The sequence below is a fragment of the Narcine bancroftii genome, chromosome 1 (genome assembly GCF_036971445.1).
Source record: "Narcine bancroftii isolate sNarBan1 chromosome 1, sNarBan1.hap1, whole genome shotgun sequence".
In the NCBI taxonomy this organism is placed as follows: domain Eukaryota; kingdom Metazoa; phylum Chordata; class Chondrichthyes; order Torpediniformes; family Narcinidae; genus Narcine; species Narcine bancroftii.
The window spans coordinates 480599778-480623591 of record NC_091469.1 but is presented as its reverse complement, the minus strand read 5'-3'; the positions used below and the strand labels follow the sequence as shown (position 1 = coordinate 480623591).

The 23814-nt window shown below is 45.0% G+C and overlaps 1 protein-coding gene across 1 annotated transcript in view; it reads right to left on the bottom strand.

Annotated features, from left to right (window-relative positions):
- The window catches only part of wdr48a (WD repeat domain 48a), a 128884-nt gene that overhangs the window by 393 nt on the left and 104677 nt on the right, over positions 1-23814 (bottom strand). The window contains exons 11-13 of the mRNA XM_069933678.1: positions 20082-20179; positions 16746-16853; positions 2146-2242 (exon numbers count right to left, since the gene is read on the bottom strand). Of these exons, the coding sequence (XP_069789779.1) occupies positions 2146-2242; positions 16746-16853; positions 20082-20179 (303 nt within the window). The remainder of the gene's footprint in view (positions 1-2145; positions 2243-16745; positions 16854-20081; positions 20180-23814) is intronic.

Here is a 23814-nt window from a genome sequence, read left to right as displayed (position 1 = left end):
GTCCTGCTGTCTAAATAATTGGGTCAGAATGAAGCGGCTATCATTTAAATAACCAGAGGCAAAATAATGCAACTGGCACCACAGAAATGTGGAGTTTGCATTAAGCAGGAGACTGGCAGAACTCCAGATTTTAAATAAGTGGCTGAATAGATTATAAAAGGAGCATTTGCACAGAAAGAAAAATGTCCGAACATTACAACTATAAACTTTGCAAGGAACAAAAATATGACATTTCAGTCTGCCTTTAACACTTTCCTTTAGTGCAATGACATTTTAATTTTTCTTCAAACAAAAGAAACATTTTTTTCCCTTGAAATGAGCTAATAAAAGAGCTGTCACTGCAGGTCCTTTCTCTTCACATGTGAGCTCTTGCTACTAAGGTTGATGCGATGACAACTTTGGCATACGACATCATAACTGACCAAAACCTACATTAACCGCAAGAAAAGGTCAAATGAAATGTGGCAGTAGAAGCCCTTTAGTTGTCTGAAGGAGCAGGTTGAGTGATTTCATAACAAATATATGTCATTGTTTAGAATCACTTCAGCCAAGTCACCCACAAACATAAGACAACTTGTCTACGAAGCAGCCACATTTTTTTTTGGAAAGTTTTGCACAAAACATAACAATTCAGTGCAGGAAAAGGTCCTTCGGCCCAAGTGTCTGCACAAAACATGGTGCCTAAATTAAACTAAAACTCTGCACGTGATCCATATCCCTCGACTCACAACATATTCTTGCGTCAATCTATAAGAGCATAATCATAGGATAGTACAAAAAAAATACCCAATCTAATGCCAGTATAAATCAGCAAATGGACTAAACAGGACTCCAAGATAATGACACAGGCCCCCCACCCCCCTCCCCAAATGGTCTTTTAGTTAAAGAATAAAATTGAGCCTCTTCAATTTTGCACAAAGCAGCACCTTTGGGATGAATAGTGCAATGCTAAAGTTACATTTGTAACATTATATTACCCCACAGCTTGGCTTACCACTCCAAATAACCAAGAGCCAATACCTATCGGATGGCAGGTTTGACGCAAGAACAACAACTAGATAGACGAGAGTTATACTCATTGGAATTTAGAAGAATATGAGGGCATCTCATTGAGGCACAAAATTCTGACAGGACTGGACAGGTTAGATGCAGAAACAATGTTTGCAATATCCAGGAAATCCAGAACAAAGGGGGTCACGGTCTAAGGATCAGGAGTATTTAGGACTGAGATGAGGAGAAACCTCTTCACTCAAAGAGATGGGAGTCGATGGAACTTCCAACCACAGAAAGTTGGTGAGGCCAGTTTGTTAGATATTCAAAAGAGAATTGGATGTGGCCCTTCAGGTAAAAGGGTCAAGGAGAGAAAGCAGGAAAAGGATTCAAAGACCACAGAGACAGGAGCAGAACATGCCATTCAGACCATCGAGTCGCTGCTCTGCCATTTGAATCATGGCCGAAGTATTCTTTCTTTCAACCCCATTTTCCTGCCTTCTCCCTATAACCTTTGACTCACTTACTAATCAAGGACCTACAAATTTCATCTTTAAATGATTTGCTCTCCACAGCCGTCTGCGCCGACGAATTCCACAAAATTCACCATCCTCTGGCTGAAGAAATTTTTCTCCATCTGTCCTTTTATTCTAAAGCTATGTAGCTGTGTCCTCTGGTGCTATTCTCCCACTACTGGAAACATTTTCTCCATGTCCACTCTGTACAGCCCTTTCAATATTCAGAAGGTTTCAATGAGGTTCCACCTCTCACCCTTCTAAACTCTGGGAGTGTAGGCCCAGAGCCATTAAATACTCTTCACACATTAACCCTCTCTGGACCCTTTCCAATATCAACTCATCCATCCTTAGATTTGGGGTCCAAAACTGCTCACAATACTCCAAATGTGGTCCGACTAACGCCTTATAAAGCCTCATCATTACATCATGACTTATATTTTCACTTTTTCTTTTATATTCTAGTCCTATTGAAGTCATATAATTAGCTTCGACCGCATTAAATGGTGGTGTGGGCTTGAAGGGCTGAACGTCCTCCTCCTGAACTATTTTGTGACTACAATTCTCTTTTATCTGATGACGACTGAATAAAGTACAACTGTAGAAAATCCCTAGTGCAGCCTTGCCATCAGCTACTTACGTTTTGGGTCGGATCCATCTGGGCTGCTAAATCCAGCATCCTTTGCCGACACCCACGCAGCAAAACAGTCACTCTCATCTAAAGTAATTGTCAACATCTACCAGAAACAAACAGAACACAAACATAAATTTAGACACTGCTAATTGGGCAGATGGAAACATCTACAGCTTCACACCTTATCGTAACAGCACTGAAAACGAGCAAGATTAAAATGTTATCTCCTGTCTAGGCATTTTTCTTAATAATGTGCTCTGCTTATAGGATTTCTCAGTAATCCATTTCACCCGACTTCTCAATAAACTTAAAAGTACTGACGCCATGATAATCTTGTGTTACCAACTTTATCGCTGGCATGGCATCAAATACAGCCCCAACAAAAACTGATCAACGTAAGCAATTGCAGCTCCCAAGCACATTTAAAAACAAATCATCTAATTGCTAAGAACAAGTTGCAATTTGCTCTTTACAAATCCAGTGAGCCTCCAAACCTGCTCATGGGTTAGAGGATTATAGTCTCATAGCATGGAACAGGCCCTTCAGCCCAATGCCTCGATGCTGAGCTAGTTGGCACTCTGGGCTTGTCTCATTTGCCAGCATTTGGTCCACATCCTAGGCTCTCCCTATATCCCAATCCCTTTTGAATGGTTGTACTCTGTTCTACAGTTTCCAAATACAAATTACCCACTGAGTGAACAATTTGCCCCTGGGATCCCTCAACTCTCTTCCCTCTCACCTTAAATCTATGCTCTCAAGTTCAACAAAAATCTACCTTGAGGAAAAGCATGAGATTCATTTTATCCATGCCCCTTGTGATTTTATAAACCTCCAAAGTCACTAGGCAATAAAAACCAAACCTATCCAACTACTCCCTGTAACTCAAGTCCTCCAGTTCCAGTAACATTCTGATGAAACTTCTCTGCACCCCTTCACTTTGTTGATGTTCTTCCGAGAGTTGGGTGGCCAGAACTGCAGACAACAGTCCAAGAGTTGTCTCACTAAAGTCTTGAACAGCAACATCAGTCAAATGGAAGTATGCATGTCAAATGCCTCCCTGTCTGCCTGGGTCTCCAGTTTCATGGAACTATGCACCTGTAGCCTAGGTCTCTCACAGAAGACAGGTGTAGAACTATAGAACACTAGAGCACTGAAAGCCTTTGGCCCATATAGTCTGTGCCAAACTATTATTCTGTCTAGTCCCATTGACTTTGGACCTGAACCATATCCCTGCACAACCCTGCCATTCAAGTACCCTCTCCAAATTTGTCTTAAATGTCAAAATCGAGACTTCATTACCACTTCAGCTGGCAGGTTGTTCCACACACTCACCACTCTCTGTGTGAAGAAGTTTCCCTGAATGTTCACTTTAAATATTACCCCTTTCACCCTCAACCATCATCCTCTAGTTCTTGTCTCACTTGACCTCAGTGGAAAAAACCTGCTTGCATTGACCCTATCCATAGCCCTCATCACTTTGTATACCGCAATAAAATCTACCCTAATTTTTCCACACCCCAGGGAATTAAATCCTAACTTGTTTGACCTTACCCTGGAACTCAGTTCCCAGCAACATCCTTGCAAATCTTCTGTGTACTCTTTCAATCTTAGTGATACTATAAATGGTCTACTGCTCACAGTAAAAAATTTTAGCTTCAATTATTTCTGAAGTTGTTGTTTGATTGGATGCAATAAGCAAGTTTATGGCCAACTCCAAGGTTAACTCAGTCCAGGAGCAACATGGTATCAGGCAATGAAGTCTGGGAGGACGTGCCACATCCAGAGCAAGTTAAAAGTTGAGGCTGCTCTGTGGTTAGGCTGGATGCGGGTGCGCTTGTACGTTCGGGCAAGGTGCAAGTGCAGTGCTTTTTTAAAGAGGCAGGATCCCAATTAATGTCCAACTGAAGGAGTGGCAAAAGAACTAGGAAACTTCGTTTAGCATACAATCATACATTATTAATAAAGAGGTACAATTCTTAACTAAATAACAGTGGATGACAGAAACAAGACTGGATCTTGACACCAATGACAAAATATTAGCAAGGGGCTAAAGTCAAAGCTGGGCGATAGGGACGGATGTAGGGGTTCAGTGCGCAAGATCAAAATCAAGAACAAAGACACGATAAGAATAGCAGAGAGATCATTGAAAGAAAAGTTTGACGAAGCTACACCATTTCTATTTACAAATCCTTATGTGTTTTTGCACACTTCTGTGCTCTGTAATATGTAATATGTACTTGAGATGGCAGAGGTCAACAGCATCGAGTCCACGCTGCTGAAGATCCAGCTGCGCTGGGTGGGTCACGTCTCCAGAATGGAGGACCATCGCCTTCCCAAGATCGTGTTAATATGGCGAGCTCTCCACTGGCCACCGTGACAGAGGTGCACCAAAGAAAAGGTTCAAGGATTGCCTAAAGAAATCTCTTGGTGCCTGCCACATTGACCACCGCCAGTAGGCTGATATCGCTTCAAACCGTGCATCTTGGCGCCTCACAGTTCGGCGGGCAGCAACCTCCTTTGAAGAAGACCGCAGAGCCCACCTCACTGACAAAAGGCAAAGGGGGAAAAACCCAACACCCAACCCCAACCCACCAATTTTCCCCTGCAACCACTGCAACCGTGTCTGCCTGTCCCGCATCGGAATTGTCAGCCACCAACGAGCCTGCAGCTGACGTGGACATTTACCCCCTCCATAAATCTTCGTCCGCGAAGCCAAGCCAAAGAGATTGTATCATTGCTCCTGAGCCTATATAGTTCTAAAATGTTCTCATCAAATGTTCGCCTCAATGTCACTGCGACCAATCTACTGAAGTAAAATATACATACAGCTAGCTGACTTTACAACACCCAGCAGGGAAATCAGTTATCTACAGAGTTCTTGGACCACTACAATCCAGGAATTTGCAGGCTGCTAACCAGACAGATCTTTTGAGAAGGAAGTCACATTTCAGAAATCAGAACGCCAGGCAAACCATACTTAAAAGTCCTGTCAATCAATACAATTGAATTGAATAAGCTTGGAAGAGCAACTGTGCACTTCGGAAAGCAAAATCAATAAGCTCTCCAGAAAAGGTGAAGGAAATATTTAAAGAAAAAACAAAAGAAGTAGAAAATTAACGATTAAATTAAGGATAAGTTACAGGTTTAATCAGAATTATGACGTTCAAAAGTGACAGGGCAAGAGAAGCTTCAATTAAAAATAATGGAATCCTTTGAAGCCAAAGTGAATTTAATGAGGAATGTTCGTGGTTTCAGTTACAAACTAAACAAGCTGCCACTGATGCCCTTTTCAAGCCAAAAACCTTAGTCGCCATTCTACTTTCCTTTGTTTAAATTAAAACACCAACCAGATTTACCTTATATGACTAGCTTGATAGATAAAACTACCCTGCTGTCCTCACTTGATTGCTTAAGTAAAGAATATTTAATGAAAAACAAATCTTCACTCAACAAAGATTGGGCCCCCTATCTTAGAAAGGATGTGATGTTGTTGGAGAGTGTACACAGATTTACTAGGATGATTCCCGGAATGCAAGGGCTAATGTATCAGGAACGTCTGGCAGCTCTTGGATTGTATTCAATGAAGTATAGAAGAATGATAGGGGATCTCCTAGAAATATTTCGAATTTTGAAAGGTTTTGAGAGTGGATGTAGGCAAGATGTTTCCCTTGGTGGGTGAATCAAGGACAAGAGAGCACAGCCTTAACATTAGTTAACCATTTAAAACAGAGATGAGAAAAAAACTTCGTTAGTAAGAGGGTCGTGGATTTGTGGAACTCATTGCCACGTACAGTGGTGGAGGCCCAATCACTGGAAGAGTTTAAGCAGGAGATTGATAAGTACCTAATTGGTCAGGGCATCAGAGGATATGGGGAAAAAGGCTGGCAATTGGAACTAGGTGTGAGTCGAGGAACAGACTTGATGAGCCAAGTGGCCTACTTCCGTTCCTTTATCTTGTGAAATAATATATTTTTCCTTCTTTATATCGCCCTGCTTGTAAAAAAAAATCTTTATAGCAGATCTGTACTGTCCCTACAGAGCTGATTTGATGATGGAGATTTAGAAGAATGGTCCAAAACAACAAAAATATGTTGCACACAACCTTCCCACCTCTCTGCACTCAACTATTAATGCAAATTAATGAACTGGTCTGCAAGCAGACAGCATAAAGATCAAAAGAGGAAAAGATCTCATATATATAGGAAAGATAGAGTGGGTTCATCAACTAATTGATAACACGTATGGACGCATTAGACACAATTCTTGGGCAGATGCGGAGGATCAAGTAAACATTTTGGTTTTGTGTGTTCTAAGATGGTGAATGAGGTGAAATAGAAATAGCAGGCTCTTACTTAGATGGACCAGGTGATCTTTTTGGTGCTTACATAGGCCTGCTGGGTGCTTTTGATATATGGTTCCCAAAACCATCCCAAATATCAAGGTTCTGATTTTCAAACTCCCTGTTCTGCAGTTGTTCTGTCACATTGAAGATGGTGGGGAATTTCATAGAACATTGAAGCAGAGAAACAAGTTCCTCGACCTTTCTAGTCTGTGTCAAACTATTATTCTGACCAGACCCACTGACCTGCACCCAGTCGATATCTCTCCATACCCCTCCCATCTATGAACACGTCCAAATTTTTCTCAAATCAGACCAGCCATGGGCCGGATGATCTACGCCTGCTCTTATTTCTCATGTTAAATGTTAAAAATGAGCCTGCATTCATCACTTGAGCGAGTAGCTTGTCCACTCTCCCTGGTTTCTGTGTGAAGAAATTCTTGCTAATGTTCCCCCACACCTCTCCCTTTTCACCCTTTATCCATGTCCTCTGATTTGCATCTCACCGAATCTCAATGGAAAAAAGTCAACTTGCATTTACTCCATTTACCCATCATAATTTGGTTCGGGCTTGGGCCTACTTGGTTCGGGCTGTGAGTTGGGGGAGGCAGCGACTGGAGTTCGGGCGACTATCTGGAGCAGGAGGAGCTTGGACTGATGGAGTTAATTGGCCAAGGAGCCAATAAAAAGGAGGGTAAGTATAAGGGAGTGGCCAGCGAGAGGCGGCCCAGTGAATAAGTGGCACGGTGAAGGAGTGAGCCCTTGAGGGTTTGGCTCGAGAGGCTTAGGTGAGCAGAGGCTGAGGACGAGCATGCTGGACTAAAGGTAAGACATTCACAATTAATTTAATAAGGTATGAGGAGAAGGAGGCAGGATGAGTGTGAGGGCAGTTTTCTGCTCTCAGTGTCACATGTGGGAAGTCATGGAGTCTTCATGTCTCCCGGACGTCCACGTGTGCACAAAGTGAGCTGAGCTGCAGCGTCTAAGGGACCGAGTTAGGAAACTTGAGCTGCAGCTCGATGACCTCTCTCTGGTTAGGGAGAGTGAGGCAATCGTAGACAAGAGTTACAGGCAAGTGGACGCACAGGGGCCACGGGAGGAGGAGCAGTGGGTTACCGTTAGGAGGAGGAAACGGAGGGGTCAGGTTCATGTGCAAGCACCCGAGTCTGAAATCCTCAGAAATTGGTACTCCACCCTGAGTACTGAGGAGAGGGATAGTCAGACTATGGTGGGCAGAGCTGTGGTGTCAACCTCTGTGACCCAGAAAGGTAGGGATAAAAGGAAAAGGGTGATAGTCATAGGGGATTCAATGGTTAGGAGGACAGACAGAGGTTTTTGTGGATGCGATAAGGAAAATCGGATGGTGGTTTGTCTCCCTGGTGCCAGGGTCCGGGATGTGACTATGCGCATTCAGAACATCCTAAAAGGGGAGGGTGAGGAACCTGAGGTTGTGATACATGTTGGAACCAATGATGTTGAAAGGAAGGAGGAAGTGGTCCTGCAGAATGAGTATAGGGAGTTGAGTAGGGAGCTTAAAAGGAGGACCACTAAGGGGGTAATTTTGGATTGCTTTCTGTGCCACGTGACAGTGAGGATAGAAATAGAATTAGGTGGAGGTTAAACACGAGGATAAAGGGGTGGAGTAAGAGACAGGGTTTCAAGTTCTTGGACCACTGGGATCTTTTTTGGGGAAGATGGGAGCTATACCGTAATGTTGGGTTACATCTTAATCCCAGAGGGACCAATCTCCTGGCGAGGGCATTTTCTAGGGCTGTCGGGGGTGGGGGGGTGTCGTTAAACTAGTATGGTTGGGGACAGGGTTTCAAGTGAGGCAGGACAGCAGGGTGAGGGTTAGTAGGCTAAGGAAAGAGACAAGTTTGAATAATTTGAGGGAGGAAAAGCAGGAAGTAGTAAAAAATGTTGTAGTGAAAATTGTGAGAATGGAAGAGAGGAGGATATGCAGAAGGTAGGATGTAGGAAATCCCTGAGATGTATTTATTTTAATGTGAGGAGCGTAGTAAGGAAGCTGGATGAGCTAAAGATATGGATTGACATGCGGCATTATGATGTTGTGGCCATTAGTGAGACATGGTTGAAGGAAGGTTGTGAATGGCAGTTGAATGTTCGAGGATTTCGCTGCTTTAGATGTGACAGACTTGGTGGATTAAGAGGGGGAGGTGTGACATTACTTCTCAGGGAGGATATTACAGCAGTGCTGAGGCAAGGTAGACTGGAGGGCTCGTCAAGGGAGGCAGTGTGGGTAGAGCTGAAAAATAAGAAGGGTGAGGTTACTATTATGGGGGTATAATTATAGGCCTCCAAATGGGGAAAGGGAACTAGAAGAGCAAATGTGCAAGGAAATAGGTGAGATGTGCAGGTGAAATAGGGTGGTGTTTGTTGTATATTTCAATTTTCCAAACATAGATTGGGAAACGCAGTCAGTAAAAGGGCAGGATGGCTTAGTATTTATGCATTGTGTTCAGGATTGCTTTTTGCAGCAATATGTTGAGACGCAAACTAGAGGGGGAATGGTGTTATTTGGGAATGCAATGGGGCAGGTGACGGAGGTAAGCGTTGGAGAGAAATTCGGATCCAGTGATCATGGGTCCATTAGCTTTAGCTTAATGATGGAAAGGGATATGTCGGGTCCGAGTTTGAAGGTCTTCGAGTGGGGGAAGGCCATATTTGGAGAAGGGGTTTGCAAAGAGTTGTGTGGGCTGATCTTTTTGCCGGAAAGGATGTAGAGGAAATTTTGGGGGCATTTAGGGGTGAGATTTTGAGAGTGCAGGATCTTTATGTTCCAGTCAAGCCAAAGGGGAAGACTAAAGGTTCGAGGGAGCCGTGATTTTCTGGTGAAATTAAGAAGTTGGTTCGGGACAAGATGGAGGCCTATACCAAATATAAAAAACAAGAGATGGTCGTTACTTAGATTGCAGGAAAAACCTTAAGAGGGAAATTAGAAAGACAAAAAGAAGGTATGAGGTGTCCATAGCTAATAAGGCGAAGGTGAATCCTAAGGGTTTTTACAGATATGTGAACAGTAAAAGAGGGTTAAGGATAGAATAGATCCACTGGATGATGGGACCGGTGAACTATGTCAGGAACCGGATGAGATGGGAGAAATATTGAACAATATTTTTCTCGTCCGTATTCACGAGGGAAAGGGGCATTGGGCTATACGAGGTAAGAGAGGAAAGGGGCTTAGTTATGGAAGGGATAGGGATTAGTAAAGTGAGAGTTTTGGAGCTTCTAGGGTCAATTAAGGTGGATAAGTCTCCTGGACCTGATGGGATTTTTACCAGGAGTTTAAGGGAGGTCAGGGAACAAATAGCGGGGGCACTGACAGTCATTTTTCAAAGATCACTTGAGGAGGGGGTGTTACCACAGGATTAGAGGTTTGCAAATGTAGTTCCGTTGTTCAAAAAAGGCATTAGGTGGAGGCCAAGTAATTATCGGCCAGTAAGTTTGACTTTGGTGGTGTTTAAGGTTATGGAGGGTATTCTTCGAGATAGTATACATGCATATCTGGATAGGCAGGGATAAGGGGCACCCAGCATGGATTTGTAAAAGGAAAGTCATGTTTGTCGAACCTTGTTGAGTTTTTGAGGAAGAGACAAAAAAGGTGGATGAAGGTAGAGTGGTTGATGTGATCTATTTGGATTTTAGTAAGGCTTTTGATAAGGCTCCGCATGAAAGGTTAATAAGGAAGGTTCAGTCACTATGAATTAGTAGAGAGATTGTGACATGGGTTCAGAAGTGGCTGGGAGAAAGTGAGCAGAGAGTCATGGTGGACAACTGACTGTCAGGTTGGAAGCCTGTGACAAGCGGGGTGCCTCAGGGATCAGTGCTGGGTCCCTTGTTGTTTATCATTTATATTAATGATTTAGAGGAGGGTGTGGTTAACTGGGAAAGAAAATATGCAGATGATATGAAAATAGGGGGAGTGGTGGATAGTGATGTAGATTTTCTTGGATTACAGAAGGATTTGGTTTGTTTGGAAGAGTGGGCTGAAAGATGGCAGATGGAATTCAATGTGGACAAGTGTGAGGTGTTGCATTTCGGTAAAAATAACCAGAATAGGACATATACAGTTAAGGGGAGGGCGTTGAGGCACGCAGAGGCGCAGAGGAACTTGAGGGTTATGGTACAGAGTTCATTGAAGGTGGATTCCCATGTAGACAGGGTGGTTAAGAAGGCATATGGTACGCTGGCCTTCATAAATCATAGTATAGAGTATAGAAGCTGGGAGGTGATGCTGCAGCTGTTTGAGGCATTGGTGAGGCCAGGTTTGGAGTACTGTGCACAGTTCTGGTGTCCAAATTATAGAAAGGATAGAGATAAGGTGGAGAAGGTGCTGAGAAGGTTTACAAGGATGTTGCCTGGCTTACAGCATCTGGATTACAGGGAGAGATTAAGGAGACTGGGACTTTATTCATTGGAACGTAGATGACTGAGAGGGGACTTGATAGAGGTATTTAAAATTATGAAAGGAATAGATAGACTCTTTCCCCTGAGGGCAGGGGAGGTTGGAACAAGAGGCCATGAGTTAAGGGTAAGGGGGCAACTTTAGGAGAAATATTAGAGGTGGCTTTTTCACTCAGCAAGTGGTGGCAGAATGGAATGATCTTCTGAATGAGATAGTTGCGTCAGGGTCCCTTCTGTCATTTAAGAGAAGGTTGGATGTGTACATGGAGGTGAGGGGTTGGAGGGTTATTAGCGGAGAGCGTGAGGTTTGAGCTAGTGGAGTTGTTCTAGTGAACTGGTGCCGACTCGAAAGGCCTGTTTCCGCTCTGTAAATCATTATATGGTTATAATTTCTTATACCTCATTGAATTCATCAATGATGTTCACCAAGAGTTCAACAAGAGGTGCTGCTCAAGATATGGCGAGAGGCAGTCAATGGCCACCGGAAAGAACACTTCAAAGCCCTCCTTAACCAGACTTCATACGAGTCCACTCGATTCCATCCCATAGCATCCTATCTGGGCCACCTTGCCACTAATCCTGACCAACAAGACACGACAGCCATATCCAAACTGAAAACTAACACAGCCACAGGAGCAGATGGTAATCTCACTTGAATCCTAAAACTCAGTGACTCATTGCAAACATCTTGGAAGAGAAATATATTCTGGAGCAGATGCAACAGTTATTCTCAACCTCAACACCTCCTCACTGGTCAGGAAGGTGCAACAGTGACCGCACTACCAGAAAAGACTGAAGCGGCCAAGGCGATCAGCCACTATTATGTCCACCTTCTCTCGGAGCTCTATCGAGAGCGCCCAGCCAGCTGCATCACAGTGGGGTACAGTTGCTGCAGAGAAATGGATCAGAGGTCCATACATAGAACCATAAGAATGGCTGAGAGGATCACTGGAGTCTCCCTCCCCTTCCCCATCAACCTGATCTACTGGGATCATTGTCTGAAGAGGACACGCAAAATCATCGAGGACCCCTTTCGACCTGCACACAGCATTTTTCAGCTGCTCCCGTCAGGAATGAGATGCTGAAGTATCAGAGCCAGCACCAAGGTATTGAGAATGCTAAAGGACCAAAGGAACCACTCACACACTACTTATAACCATATAACCGTTTACAGCACGGAAACAGGCCATGTTGGCCCTTCAAGTCCGTACCGGTTCACTTGAACAACTCCACTAGCTCTATTGGTCATAGAAGTTAGTCTGCAGTACTGATGATGGACACTGTTGTCTTGAGGCTTTCACCTACCAGAGGAGTATTCCAGATTCAAAGACTCATTTGTACAAAACAATATTTGTTTATTTTTAAAGATTAACACATCCTGCATATGTATTAATTGTCTGTTTGTGTGTTATGTCTGGTTGTATGTCTGCAAGTTTTAGACTGAGGACCAGAGAACACTGATTCGTCAGGTTGTACAATTAGTTGACAGTAACCTTGACTTTTTTTCCCACTCACATACCACCTTTAGTAATCTCTTACTAACCACAGAGCACCTATGGCATAGAGCGGGAAAAAAAGGTTCAGAACTACTGATCTGAAAGAAAAAAAAGACGTATGGTTGGGGTTGCAGCAGAGAGCCCCCACCCCTACCAACATAGGGAAGTCATCATCAGGCCCTCCTCAACTGCCTAATCCCAGTGGTGGAAGAGTTGCCACCAAATCAGGGTGTGGATTCAGTCTATCCAGAGGCGTGGTGGATGAAATTTTCTACATACAACAATTCCAGAAGAATATAAGGGAGCAGCTTTCCCTTTATTAGAAACAATGCATGAAAACATTCTAAGGTACAGAGTCCAGATGTCCCTGTGGGGGAACTTGGGGCGGGGCGGAGGGGGAATTAAATACAAAAAAGGCAGAAATGAGGGAGGATATCCTTGAAGATTGTAACATGTTTGGAATAAAAAGGTGATCGCTGAGCTTGTGTATTTTACAGGCCTCCTAGAAGTCAGTATGAGGTAGAGCAGATATGTAGACAAATTAGAGATGTAAGAGCAGTACCAAGGGATTTCAAAGAGGACCATTTTAGAGTGAAAAGCTTAGAGGTGGATGAAGCTTTATGAGCCAGTACACAGGTTCTCTTTGGCTTGGCTTCGCGGACGAAGATTTATGGAGGGGGTAAAAAGTCCACGTCAGCTGCAGGCTCGTTTGTGGCTGACAAGTCCGATGCGGGACAGGCAGACACGATTGCAGCGGTTGCAGGGGAAAATTGGTTGGTTGGGGTTGGGTGTTGGGTTTTTCCTCCTTTGCCTTTTGTCAGTGAGGTAGGCTCTGCGGTCTTCTTCAAAGGAGGTTGCTGCCCGCCAAACTGTGAGGCGCCAAGATGTACGGTTTGAGGCGATATCAGCCCACTGGCGGTGGTCAATGTGGCAGGCACCAAGAGATTTCTTTAGGCAGTCCTTGTACCTTTTCTTTGGTGCACCTCTGACACGGTGGCCAGTGGAGAGCTTGCCATATAACACGATCTTGGGAAGGCGATGGTCTTCCATTCTGGAGACGTGACCCATCCAGCGCAGCTGGATCTTCAGCAGCGTGGACTCGATGCTGTCGACCTCTGCCATCTCGAGTACTTCGACGTTAGGGATGTAAGCGCTCCAATGGATGTTGAGGATGGAGCGGAGACAACGCTGGTGGAAGCGTTCTAGGAGCCGTAGGTGGTGCCGGTAGAGGACCCATGATTCGGAGCCGAACAGGAGTGTGGGTATGACAACGGCTCTGTATACGCTTATCTTTGTGAGGTTTTTCAGTTGGTTGTTTTTCCAGACTCTTTTGTGTAGTCTTCCAAAGGCGCTATTTGCCTTGGCGAGTCTGTTGTCTATCTCATTGTCGATCCTTGCATCTGATGAAATGGTGCAGCCGAGATAGGTAAACTGGTTGACCGTTTTGAGTTTTGTGTGCCCGATGGAGATGTGGGGGGGCTGGTAATCATGGTGTGGAGCTGGCTGATGGAGGACCTCAGTTTTCTTCAGGCTGACTTCCAGGCCAAACATTTTGGCAGTTTCCGCAAAGCAGGACGTCAAGCGCTGAAGAGCTGGCTCTGAATGGGCAACTAAAGCGGCATCGTCTGCAAAGAGTAGTTCACGGACAAGTTTCTCTTGTGTCTTGGTGTGAGCTTGCAGGCGCCTCAGATTGAAGAGACTGCCATCCGTGCGGTACCGGATGTAAACAGCGTCTTCATTGTTGGGGTCTTTCATGGCTTGGTTCAGCATCATGCTGAAGAAGATTGAAAAGAGGGTTGGTGCCAGAACACAGCCTTGCTTCACGCCATTGTTAATGGAGAAGGGTTCAGAGAGCTCATTGCTGTATCTGACCCGACCTTGTTGGTTTTCGTGCAGTTGGATAATCATGTTGAGGAACTTTGGGGGACATCCGATGCGCTCTAGTATTTGCCAAAGCCCTTTCCTGCTCACGGTGTCGAAGGCTTTGGTGAGGTCAACAAAGGTGATGTAGAGACCTTTGTTTTGTTCTCTTCATTTTTCTTGGAGCTGTCTGAGGGCAAAGACCATGTCAGTAGTTCCTCTGTTTGCGCGAAAGCCGCACTGTGATTCTGGGAGAATATTTTCGGCGACACTAGGTATTATTCTATTTAGTAGAATCTTAGCGAAGATTTTGCCTGCAATGGAGAGCAACGCGAATCCCCTGTAGTTTGAGCAGTCTGATTTCTCGCCTTTGTTTTTGTACAGGGTGATGATGGTACACAGGTATTGTGACTAGAAAAGGGCCATTTTAGGGAATGCAACTGGGCAAGTGGTTGGGGTGTCAGTTGGAGAGCATTTTGGAGTTGATGACCTGCAACCCAAGAGAAGACTTGGTAAAGCCGACTGGCAGCAGATACTTGCAGAGACCATACATGTTACAAGATGCCTCAGCTTCAAGGATAAAGCAGAACATCATGCAACCCTTGATATATTTCCCCATCTCCTTTGCAGTTTAACATACTGTGGTCAAAATTAATACATTAAGAACATAAGAAGCAGAAGTCAGCCATCTGGCCTGTCAAGCCTGCTCTATCATTCAATAAGATCAAGGCCATGGACTCACTCCCACTTACTCGCAATCCTTAATTCCACTGGTCTTCAAAATCTGTGTCTTAATTACATTTAATGAGGCAGCCATTACTGCTTCCTTGGGCAGATAATTCCACAGATTCATGACTGACTTGGTGCAGTTTTCTGTCTGTCTTAAATCTACTCTCTTAATCTTGAGGATATGTCACCTTGTTCTAACCTCACCTGCTGGTGAAAACAACTTCCCTGCTTCAATTTTATCTCTTCCTTTCATTATTTTCTAGGTCTCTATAAGATCTCCGCTCATCCTTCCAAACCATAATGAGTATAGACCAGGCTATTCAATCTTTCCTCATAAGATAATCTCATTTGGTCAATCAACTTGGTGAACCTTCTCTGCACCGACTCCAAAGACAGCATTTCTTTTTTTCGATGAAGGGCACCAGAATGGCACATTGTACTCCAGGCCTGTACAGTTACAGCAGAACCTCCCTGCTCTTAAATTCTACCCCTCCAGTAATGAAGGCCAAAGTCCCAATGGCCTTCTTGATTACTTGTGGTACCTGCAACCTGCCTTTTTTCAATTCACACACAAGTGTTCCCAAGTTCCTCTGCAGAACAACATGCTGCAGTTTTACACTCGTTGCATCAACAATTTTTCTTCCGAAAGTGGATGCACTTCATCTGTTAGATCCCTTAATCTATGTACATACATCGCTCTGTGCCCTCTGCACAATTGGCTTCTCCCACTTAGTTTTCGGCTCCTCATTTAAGAAAGGATGTGCTGATGTTGGAGAAGGTTCACAAGGATCATTCTGGGAATGAAAGGGTTATCATATGAGGAGTGGTTCATACTTGTTGGAATTTAGGAGAATGAGGGGGAATCTCTGGAACATTTCGAATGTTGAAAGGTGTGGACAGAGTAGATGTAGAAAGGTTGTTTCCCATGGTGGGAGAATCGAGCACAATGTCAGGATTGAAGGGAGTCCACTTAGTACAGAGAACAGAGGAATTTCTTCAGCCAGAGGGTGGAATTTTCTGTGGGCCTAGCACCGATCCCAACAAAAGCCCACTGACTGCAAACCAGAGAAACACCTGTTTATCCCAACTCTGTGCCTCCTGTTGGTCAACCAGTCCTCAATCCATGCCAATTCATTACTCCCATCCCCATTTTATGGATTTCTGTGGCACCTCATTGAACACCTTCTGGAAATCACAGTTTCCTGTTCCCCCTCTACTGCACTTGTAATATCCTCCAAGAACTCCAGTAGGTTAGTTTAATAGGCGTTCCTGAATGTTGCATCTATCTGATGGAACAACTTCTAGGCAGATGTTGTGCTATTTGTTTCCTAATGACAGCTTTAAGCTATCAACACACACACACACACACACACACACACACACACACACACACACACACACACACACACACACACACACACACACGGCCTATAGCTACCTACCACTTGTTATTTTGAGTTATTTATTTCCTGAAACAAATCTAAATGATTTCATAACATTACATTTCAAACACAGACATTGTTTTGATATTTCTTTCTAAAACTTGTTTCTTGTTTCAATTTTATTCCATGCTCCTTTTGAACATATTCATTTCTTCACCACTACCTGGTGAAAATCCTGCACATGGTATTATGATTGTTACTGTCCAATGAGAAAGTCCACCACTTTCGCAGGGCAACTCGTGCAACCTTGCACATTATCAGACAAAGGAAAGAGTGGTATTTTGTCACAACTACAAATAATAAATCAGAACTTACCCCTGTTTTTAAGTCCACAGAGAACCAGTTTGGTACATAAACCATTTTAAATCTTTTCTTGATTTCTTCTTCAAATTCTACTTTTCCTAGATCTTCCACCTTGCAAGCCTGTAGGGAATGCATGAGCCATTAGAGCTTGTAGAACAGATTCACAGAGTTGTAAAGTGAGGAAACAGGCCCTTTGGTCAAACTCGTCCATGCTAACTGAGACACTTATTTAAGCTGATCTCATTTGCCTGCATTTGATCCATAATCGGTCAAAAGTTCTCCTTTCCATGTACCAGTCCAAAAATTGTTAAACATTATAATTGACCCTGTACCGATTTATTCTGTGTGCAAAAGATGCACCTCAAGTCCCCTTTAAATCTTTCTGCTCCCCTGACCTATGCTCTCAAGTTTGGGACTCTTCTATTCTGGGACAAAAACTGTGACTATCTACCCTATCTATGACCATTTAATTTTATGAAGTGCAAAGTTCACCCCTCTGTCTTTTACATTCCAGGAATAAAGTCTCAGCCTATTTAATCTGTCCTTTATACCTCAAACTTTGCAGTCCCAGCAACATACTTGTGAATCTTTTCTGCTCCCTCTCCATCTTAAATCACATCCATCCAACAGCATGGTGACCAGAATGGCACATGATACTCCAAGTACAATCTTACTGATGTTTTGTATAACCAAAGCATGACATCTCAACTCCTGCATTCCATTTTTTCAGCCGAAGCCAGGTATACCATACACCTTTACCACCTTACCTAGCTGCATGTGTACTTTCTGGGAACTATAATAAAATCCCATGGTATCCGGCACCTGCAGGGATTGCAGATGCTGGATATGTAGTAATTTTCCTGCTGCCTGAGACATATTCTTACAATGCCTGACTCATACACCTGCATTAACAATAAACAATTTAAAACACAAAAGACAGTGCAAAATGTATTCTCTTTAATCAAGTAATTCCCGCAGCTTACAAAATTTAAATTTGAACCCAACGCTGGTTCTGTTACAGCACTGTGCGAACCGCTATGCTAACCGTACCGTCATCTTAATTAGCCCCCCCACCTCCATTCTCCAAGTTTACAGATAAAGCATTATTTAATATACGAATAAAGACTCTTACTAGGCACTGTAGGAGAGGCACCTACAGGTATAGGGAGACACTGTGGGAGAGGCACCCCAGCGGCGAGCGGCATCGACCAGCTCTTAAAACTGGGCGCTGCCATTTTATTAAAACACAACTTTATTGAAACTATTCACACAGCTATTGTGGGTGAGGTGTGAGCGGCCTCAGCTGGCTCTTCATCCTGGGCGTTGCCACTTTATTCAAACGGTTCCTGCCGGTGGGGCACGACTGGGGCGCTCCGCTGGCTGAATGTTTGCTTCACATCTTCACCAAAGGGTTGTGTGTTGCTTTGGAGAACATTTACTTTCACAATTTTAAATTTATTTAAGCTTTTATTTCATTTATTTTTATTTATTTCCTCAATTTCTTTTGCTGGTTGCTGGGTTTGCCGGGGATTTTCTGTGCATAGTTCCACCCCTCTGTTCAACAGCACTCCCCAGTGTCCTGTGAATTGGGAATGCCCTGGCCTAGTTTAACTTCAGTAAATCCAACACTTCACCCAGTTAAATGGGGCAGTATGATTAGCGCAAGGCTATTAAAGCACCAGCAACCAGGACTCTAATCCAGTGTAGTCTGAAGGGAGTATGTACGTTCTCCCATATCTGCACGGGTTTCCTCCCACCCTTCAAAACTGTATGGGGATTGGTGTATTGGTTCATTGATGTTTTTGGGGAGCACGGGCTAGTGGGACAGAGCCCTGTTCCCACACTGTATGTCTAAATTTTTAAAAAAGAATAAAATTCCATCTGCCATTTCCTTTGCCCAGTTGATCTGGATTCTGTTGCATCATGAGACAACCTCATTCATTATCCATTACACAACCTGTTTTGGTTTTGACGAGAATGTGTGAATGCAGCACCTACCCTTATTGTACACCACTGGTCACGACCTCTAATCTGAAAAGCAACTGTCCACGACCATCCTCTGCCTCCCTACACCAAGCCAATCTATGTCCAATTGGCTAACTCAATCCAGATCACATTTTCCAATTTTCTGGACCAGCCTACCATTTGGGACCTTGTTAAACACTTTACAGAAGACAGTGTTCACAATGTCTACTGCCCTGTGTTCCAATTGCAAACGCAGTCTCATCACTTGCATTCAACCAGCTCACAGCTTAGACTGCAAGAATTGTTGAAAGATCAAAAAAATGTTTAACCACAAGTTGACCGATTTCACAGAAAAAGTTTTATTTATATTCAGTTAATCTCTCTCAGATCACATCTCAACAGCTATTAACTTCCAAAGACATTTCATCCAGTCCAAGACAAAAAAAAACAAACACAGATGCAATTAGATTTAGTTTTAACAAGTTCAAAAGTGAATGTTTGAAAAACATCAAGTAGGGTCAGCTAAGCTCCAAGCTCTGTAGTAGATATCAGTTTAGCAAGGCAGTTTGGTAAACCGAGTATTATCTACCAAAAGTTTTTTTTAAAAATCTGTGGAACTCAGCGGGTGAGGCATCAGTATCTCAAAACCAAATTCATTGAGCTGGTTCACACTGGCTTGCGATCACACTAAATTTTGGCAGCCACGCAGTTCCCAATGCATAGGCAGCGTCACTGCCCTTGCTATCCAAAGCACGCAGTGGGATGTGTGTGTCAATTAGGCAGCGATAAACCCCACCATAGACCAACCTCATGATCTCCTTACAGCTCAGGCTATTAGATTAATTTCAAACCATAACACATTTGGGGAAAAAAGTGAAATTTAAAGAACAAATTTAAAAACCTTAAATCACCCTTAATTAAAATTATAACTCTGAACTTCGGGGGGAAAAAGACCTTGGATGAAAGTTGGCCATCTAGTTTATGTGGAACTTTCCCTCTAAATGAGTAAAATTTATGAGTTAGATATAATGGGATCTAGCTCCTTGGCTCAGCATCTTACAAGCTTCACTGGGGAGTCCAGAGGCACGTGTTTGATTTCCAATGCTTTCCCGGCCTTTGCGCTGTAGTGCACTGAGATTGCAGTTCTCTGCAAACCTGCCAGCTTGCAGCCAGCACGTTGATCATTAAAAGCTGCACAGGTTACTTACCCAGAGAGTCCAACCTTCATGGCCTCTTCCACATGAAACCAATTTGTGTTCTTTGCAAATGAACAACGATTAGGTAAACACGACAAACCATGCTACGTGGACCAATCAGCACTGATTGCACTTGATTGGCAGGACCCTATGAAGTTTCAAGCAGTCGACACAAGTATGCACTTACCTTGAGCACATCCCAGAAGGCCACAATGTTGTTGGTGTCTTTTGTTACGATGTGCCTCTTGTCATTCAGTATATGGCACTGGATGATACTAGCACCCCCTGGAGGAGACAGAAAATGTAAATATAATTCCACTTAAAAATAACACAGTAGAAGAGTGGAAGGAATCAAGGAGCATTAAATTGTAGCAATAGTGATCCCACGAATATTGTCACAAATTTTTAGGGCAGCAATTCACAGTCAGAGTTCTATGGGAGAGAAATAGGCCTTCAGCCCACTATATCAACCCTTTTGCTTGCCGATGGACTGAATCCTTCTATGCCCTGCCTATTTGAGTGCCTGTCTACATGCTTAATCAAGCTCATGATTGTATCCGATTCTACCACCTCCTCTGGTAGCAGGTTCTGGGAATCCAGCACCCACTGTCCAAAACATTTACCCCTCAAATCTCAGTTAGCGGAACACTATTACAACGCCAGCGACCCTGATTCTAATCTGTCTACATTCTCCCAGAGTCTGCACGGGTTTTCTCCAGGTGCTCCGGTTTCCTTCCACCCTTCAAAACAAATAACGTTGTAGTTGAATTGGCGTGTTTGGGATCATGAGTTTGTGTGCGGATGGGCCTGTCATCATCTTCCATATTCCCCGGAGTGGGAGGCTGTGAAATCCCCGTGGGTAGCCATGTCACAAGGGCACATTGTCCCTCAGGGTCTAACACTCAGAGATTCCTCTCCCTTACCTCCCAATGCACTGAGCCCCCTTCTTCCCCGACGAGTCCCACAGTTGGGTGCAAGTCAGCACGAGTGAATGAGTGCTTATGTGAGTGAATGGGAGATCCGTTGCACTGTTTCATTGTTCAACAGGTTATTTTATTAAATAAGATCATTGGTGATTGTGATTAGAGTCTTGGAGCTTGCTTTCTGCTGCTACCCACAAACCCTTCCATACAATACAATTGGCGCTGCGAGCAGGATGTTGGGAAAGCAACCCAGACAAGCGATTGATATAGATGTGTGAGAGCAGCAGGTAGTGTTTGCGATCCGATCTGAAGTTGTGGAAGCAGTCACATGTGTGATGCTAGGAGAGTGGATGGTGGTGGCCACGTGGAACCAAAGGACCCGTAGACAGGAAGGGACACCCATACCTGCCATTCCTGGGTGTCCCGATACAATCTGGGGTTCAGTCAACTGGCAGAACACGTCTGGCCAGTCGACTGTTCGCAGTACCTGGGCCTGCAGGGGCGAGGACTTGGCGACCATGTGGCCATCCTCCTCCTGGACCTGGGATTGCCCAGTGCCAAGGGGAGCCGTAGACAAGCTTTGTGGCTCCTCACGTTGCTCCTGAGGAGCCAGTGTGACGTAGCTGCTGAGGTGCACTGCAAGAGCACTCGGGGATGCCGAGCAGCTTGAAGCCGTGGCTACCAAGCAAGCCACAGCTTAGGAAGCCCACCGAATGCCACCACCTGAGCAGGCTGTATGGAGTTCAAGTACACCCAGGCCTCCTATGAGCTGATCAAGGTGCGGGAACTCCAGGCTGCCTGCTGAAGCAGCTGGCAGGTTGACTCAGTTAAGGTTAGAGCCCTGGTTATGCGCGGTACAGAACCCAAGGCTTGGGTGGGGGAAAGCTGATATGTGGCTGGAGAACTCGGAGATGGCCCAGCCAGAACATGAGCCTCCATTCCCCTGCACCCCGGCTGAGGTACAGGCTCGCCCAGTGACCACGTGATCCCATACACGCAATCATGCCCCCTCCCAGGGTCCCAAAGTTGGAGATCTGGAGAAGGTCCAAGCAACTCAGGGGTGGACCATTAGGATATGGTCGAGCGGGAGTACTCTGTGAAAGAACTCACCCTGAAAGGGTTCCCACATCCACCTCTCTCACCAGGAAGCCAGTTCCCTAGGAACTCTGTCCATATCACACGCGATCAATAATGCGCTGCGGGTACACCCCGAGGTGACTGTCAGGTGGTCCCTCTGGATCACTGCGGCAGTATGGGAAAATTTCCCCTCACTGCTGGAGTGGAATTCGTCCAGCCATCCCCACCGGCACACAGCATGAGGGGGTACAGACAGGGGAGGGTAGATTGGGGGTGACAAGGGGTGTCCACTTTGCAGCCACGACCATGATGGATACCCAGACAACCCTAAAGGTAAATTTACCTTTGTTGGTTTTGAGTGCCTGCCTCACAGTACATGCATGCCAAGAATGCACTCGGTAGAGGCTGTCAACAAAACCAGGGAATGAGCCCTAATCACCTGCTTGTACAACGATCAAGCCCCCAATGGCCTCCCCGAAGATGCCCAAATCACTCCAGCCCTCACAGTACACCTGGTCAACACTGCACGCCCGGACCTGAGGGGGTTGGTGCTATCCCTATTCGGGACGATGTCCAGCAAGACATTGTGGAAGGGCTGAAGCATCTGGAGCTCGGTGTGCTCCGGAGGAACTCTGCGCAGTTTCACTGCTTGGAGGCCAGGCGCGGGGAACCCCCAAAACCTCAGCCCAAGATCTGAGGCGCAGACATCAGAAAAGAATTGATCTGCGCACCAGGGCAGATCAGCTTCAATCGTCCCTTCTTTCATGGCCTCACCACCATCATTTAATATGTGGCAGGAGTGCTATGAGAAGGCGGTGAAGAGCCACAGCACCCGTTGTCCATCCATCCATGCCTCCTCATCCGAAATCCCCTCCCCTACATCTCACCCTCCACCACTGTGTGGAAACATGCACCCCTGACCGATAGGGAGGAGGCCAGGGACCCCGTGGATCCACAGTGGCCCTGTCCCACTCGGGTGACCTGAGGCCATTCATTCCTGTGTGCTTACACTGGAATAAGGGCAACACACAGAAATGGCTAGTGCTAGTGGATACTGGCGTCAAGCACACCATCATCCCCAGAACCTCTGAGGGGTTTCAGGGTGAGAAGGTCTATAGGGGTTCGGGGGCCCAATTATCCCAGCAAAGGAAATAACCCTGTGCCTCTCTATCAGTCCCCCACCCCACTCCCGGCCTTTCCTGGTTTTGTTGACAGCCTCTACTGAGTGCATTCTTGGCATGCATGTACTGTGGGGCAGACACTCAAAACCAACAAAGGTAAATTTACCTTTAGGGTTGCCTGGGTATCCATCATGGTCATGGCAGCAAAGTGGACACTCCCTGTCATCCCCAATCCACCCTCCCCTGTCTGATTCCACCCCCCCCAGCATTGGGTCCCCGGAGGCACCACTGAAATAGCCCAAATGATCGAGGCATTTGTGAACGAAGGGATGGTCAGATAGAGAGTCTCCCCTTTCACCAGCCCAGTCTGGCCCGTCAAGATGAAAGACGGCTTGGGGGTGTGCCACGTGACAGCGTGGGGTTACACTTGGAATCCCTTCTCTCTCCAAAAATGTCTTTTTTAAAAGTCCAAAAATGCTGGAGTGATTAAAAAAAAACCAGGAAGAAAAGATGTCGAAAGGCCTACAGAATAACGCAGAATGCCGCTAAAGAAAGATAAAACAAATATTACTTCTCAAGAAATCGAGCAAGAAAGGGAAACAGATAAAGAAGAGAGGCACCTTGAAGAAGGATCCTGGAGCTGTCCGGAAGGTAGGAGCCCGAGGAGACAGGCCTGGAGCTGAGGAGACCTTGGACATCGCTGTACAAGGTCTCCCCTGACAATGGCCGCCTGGCACAGGACAAGTTTAAAAAAAGCTGAAGAGGCCTCCAGCTCCAGTGATCAGGAAGAAGAACGAGA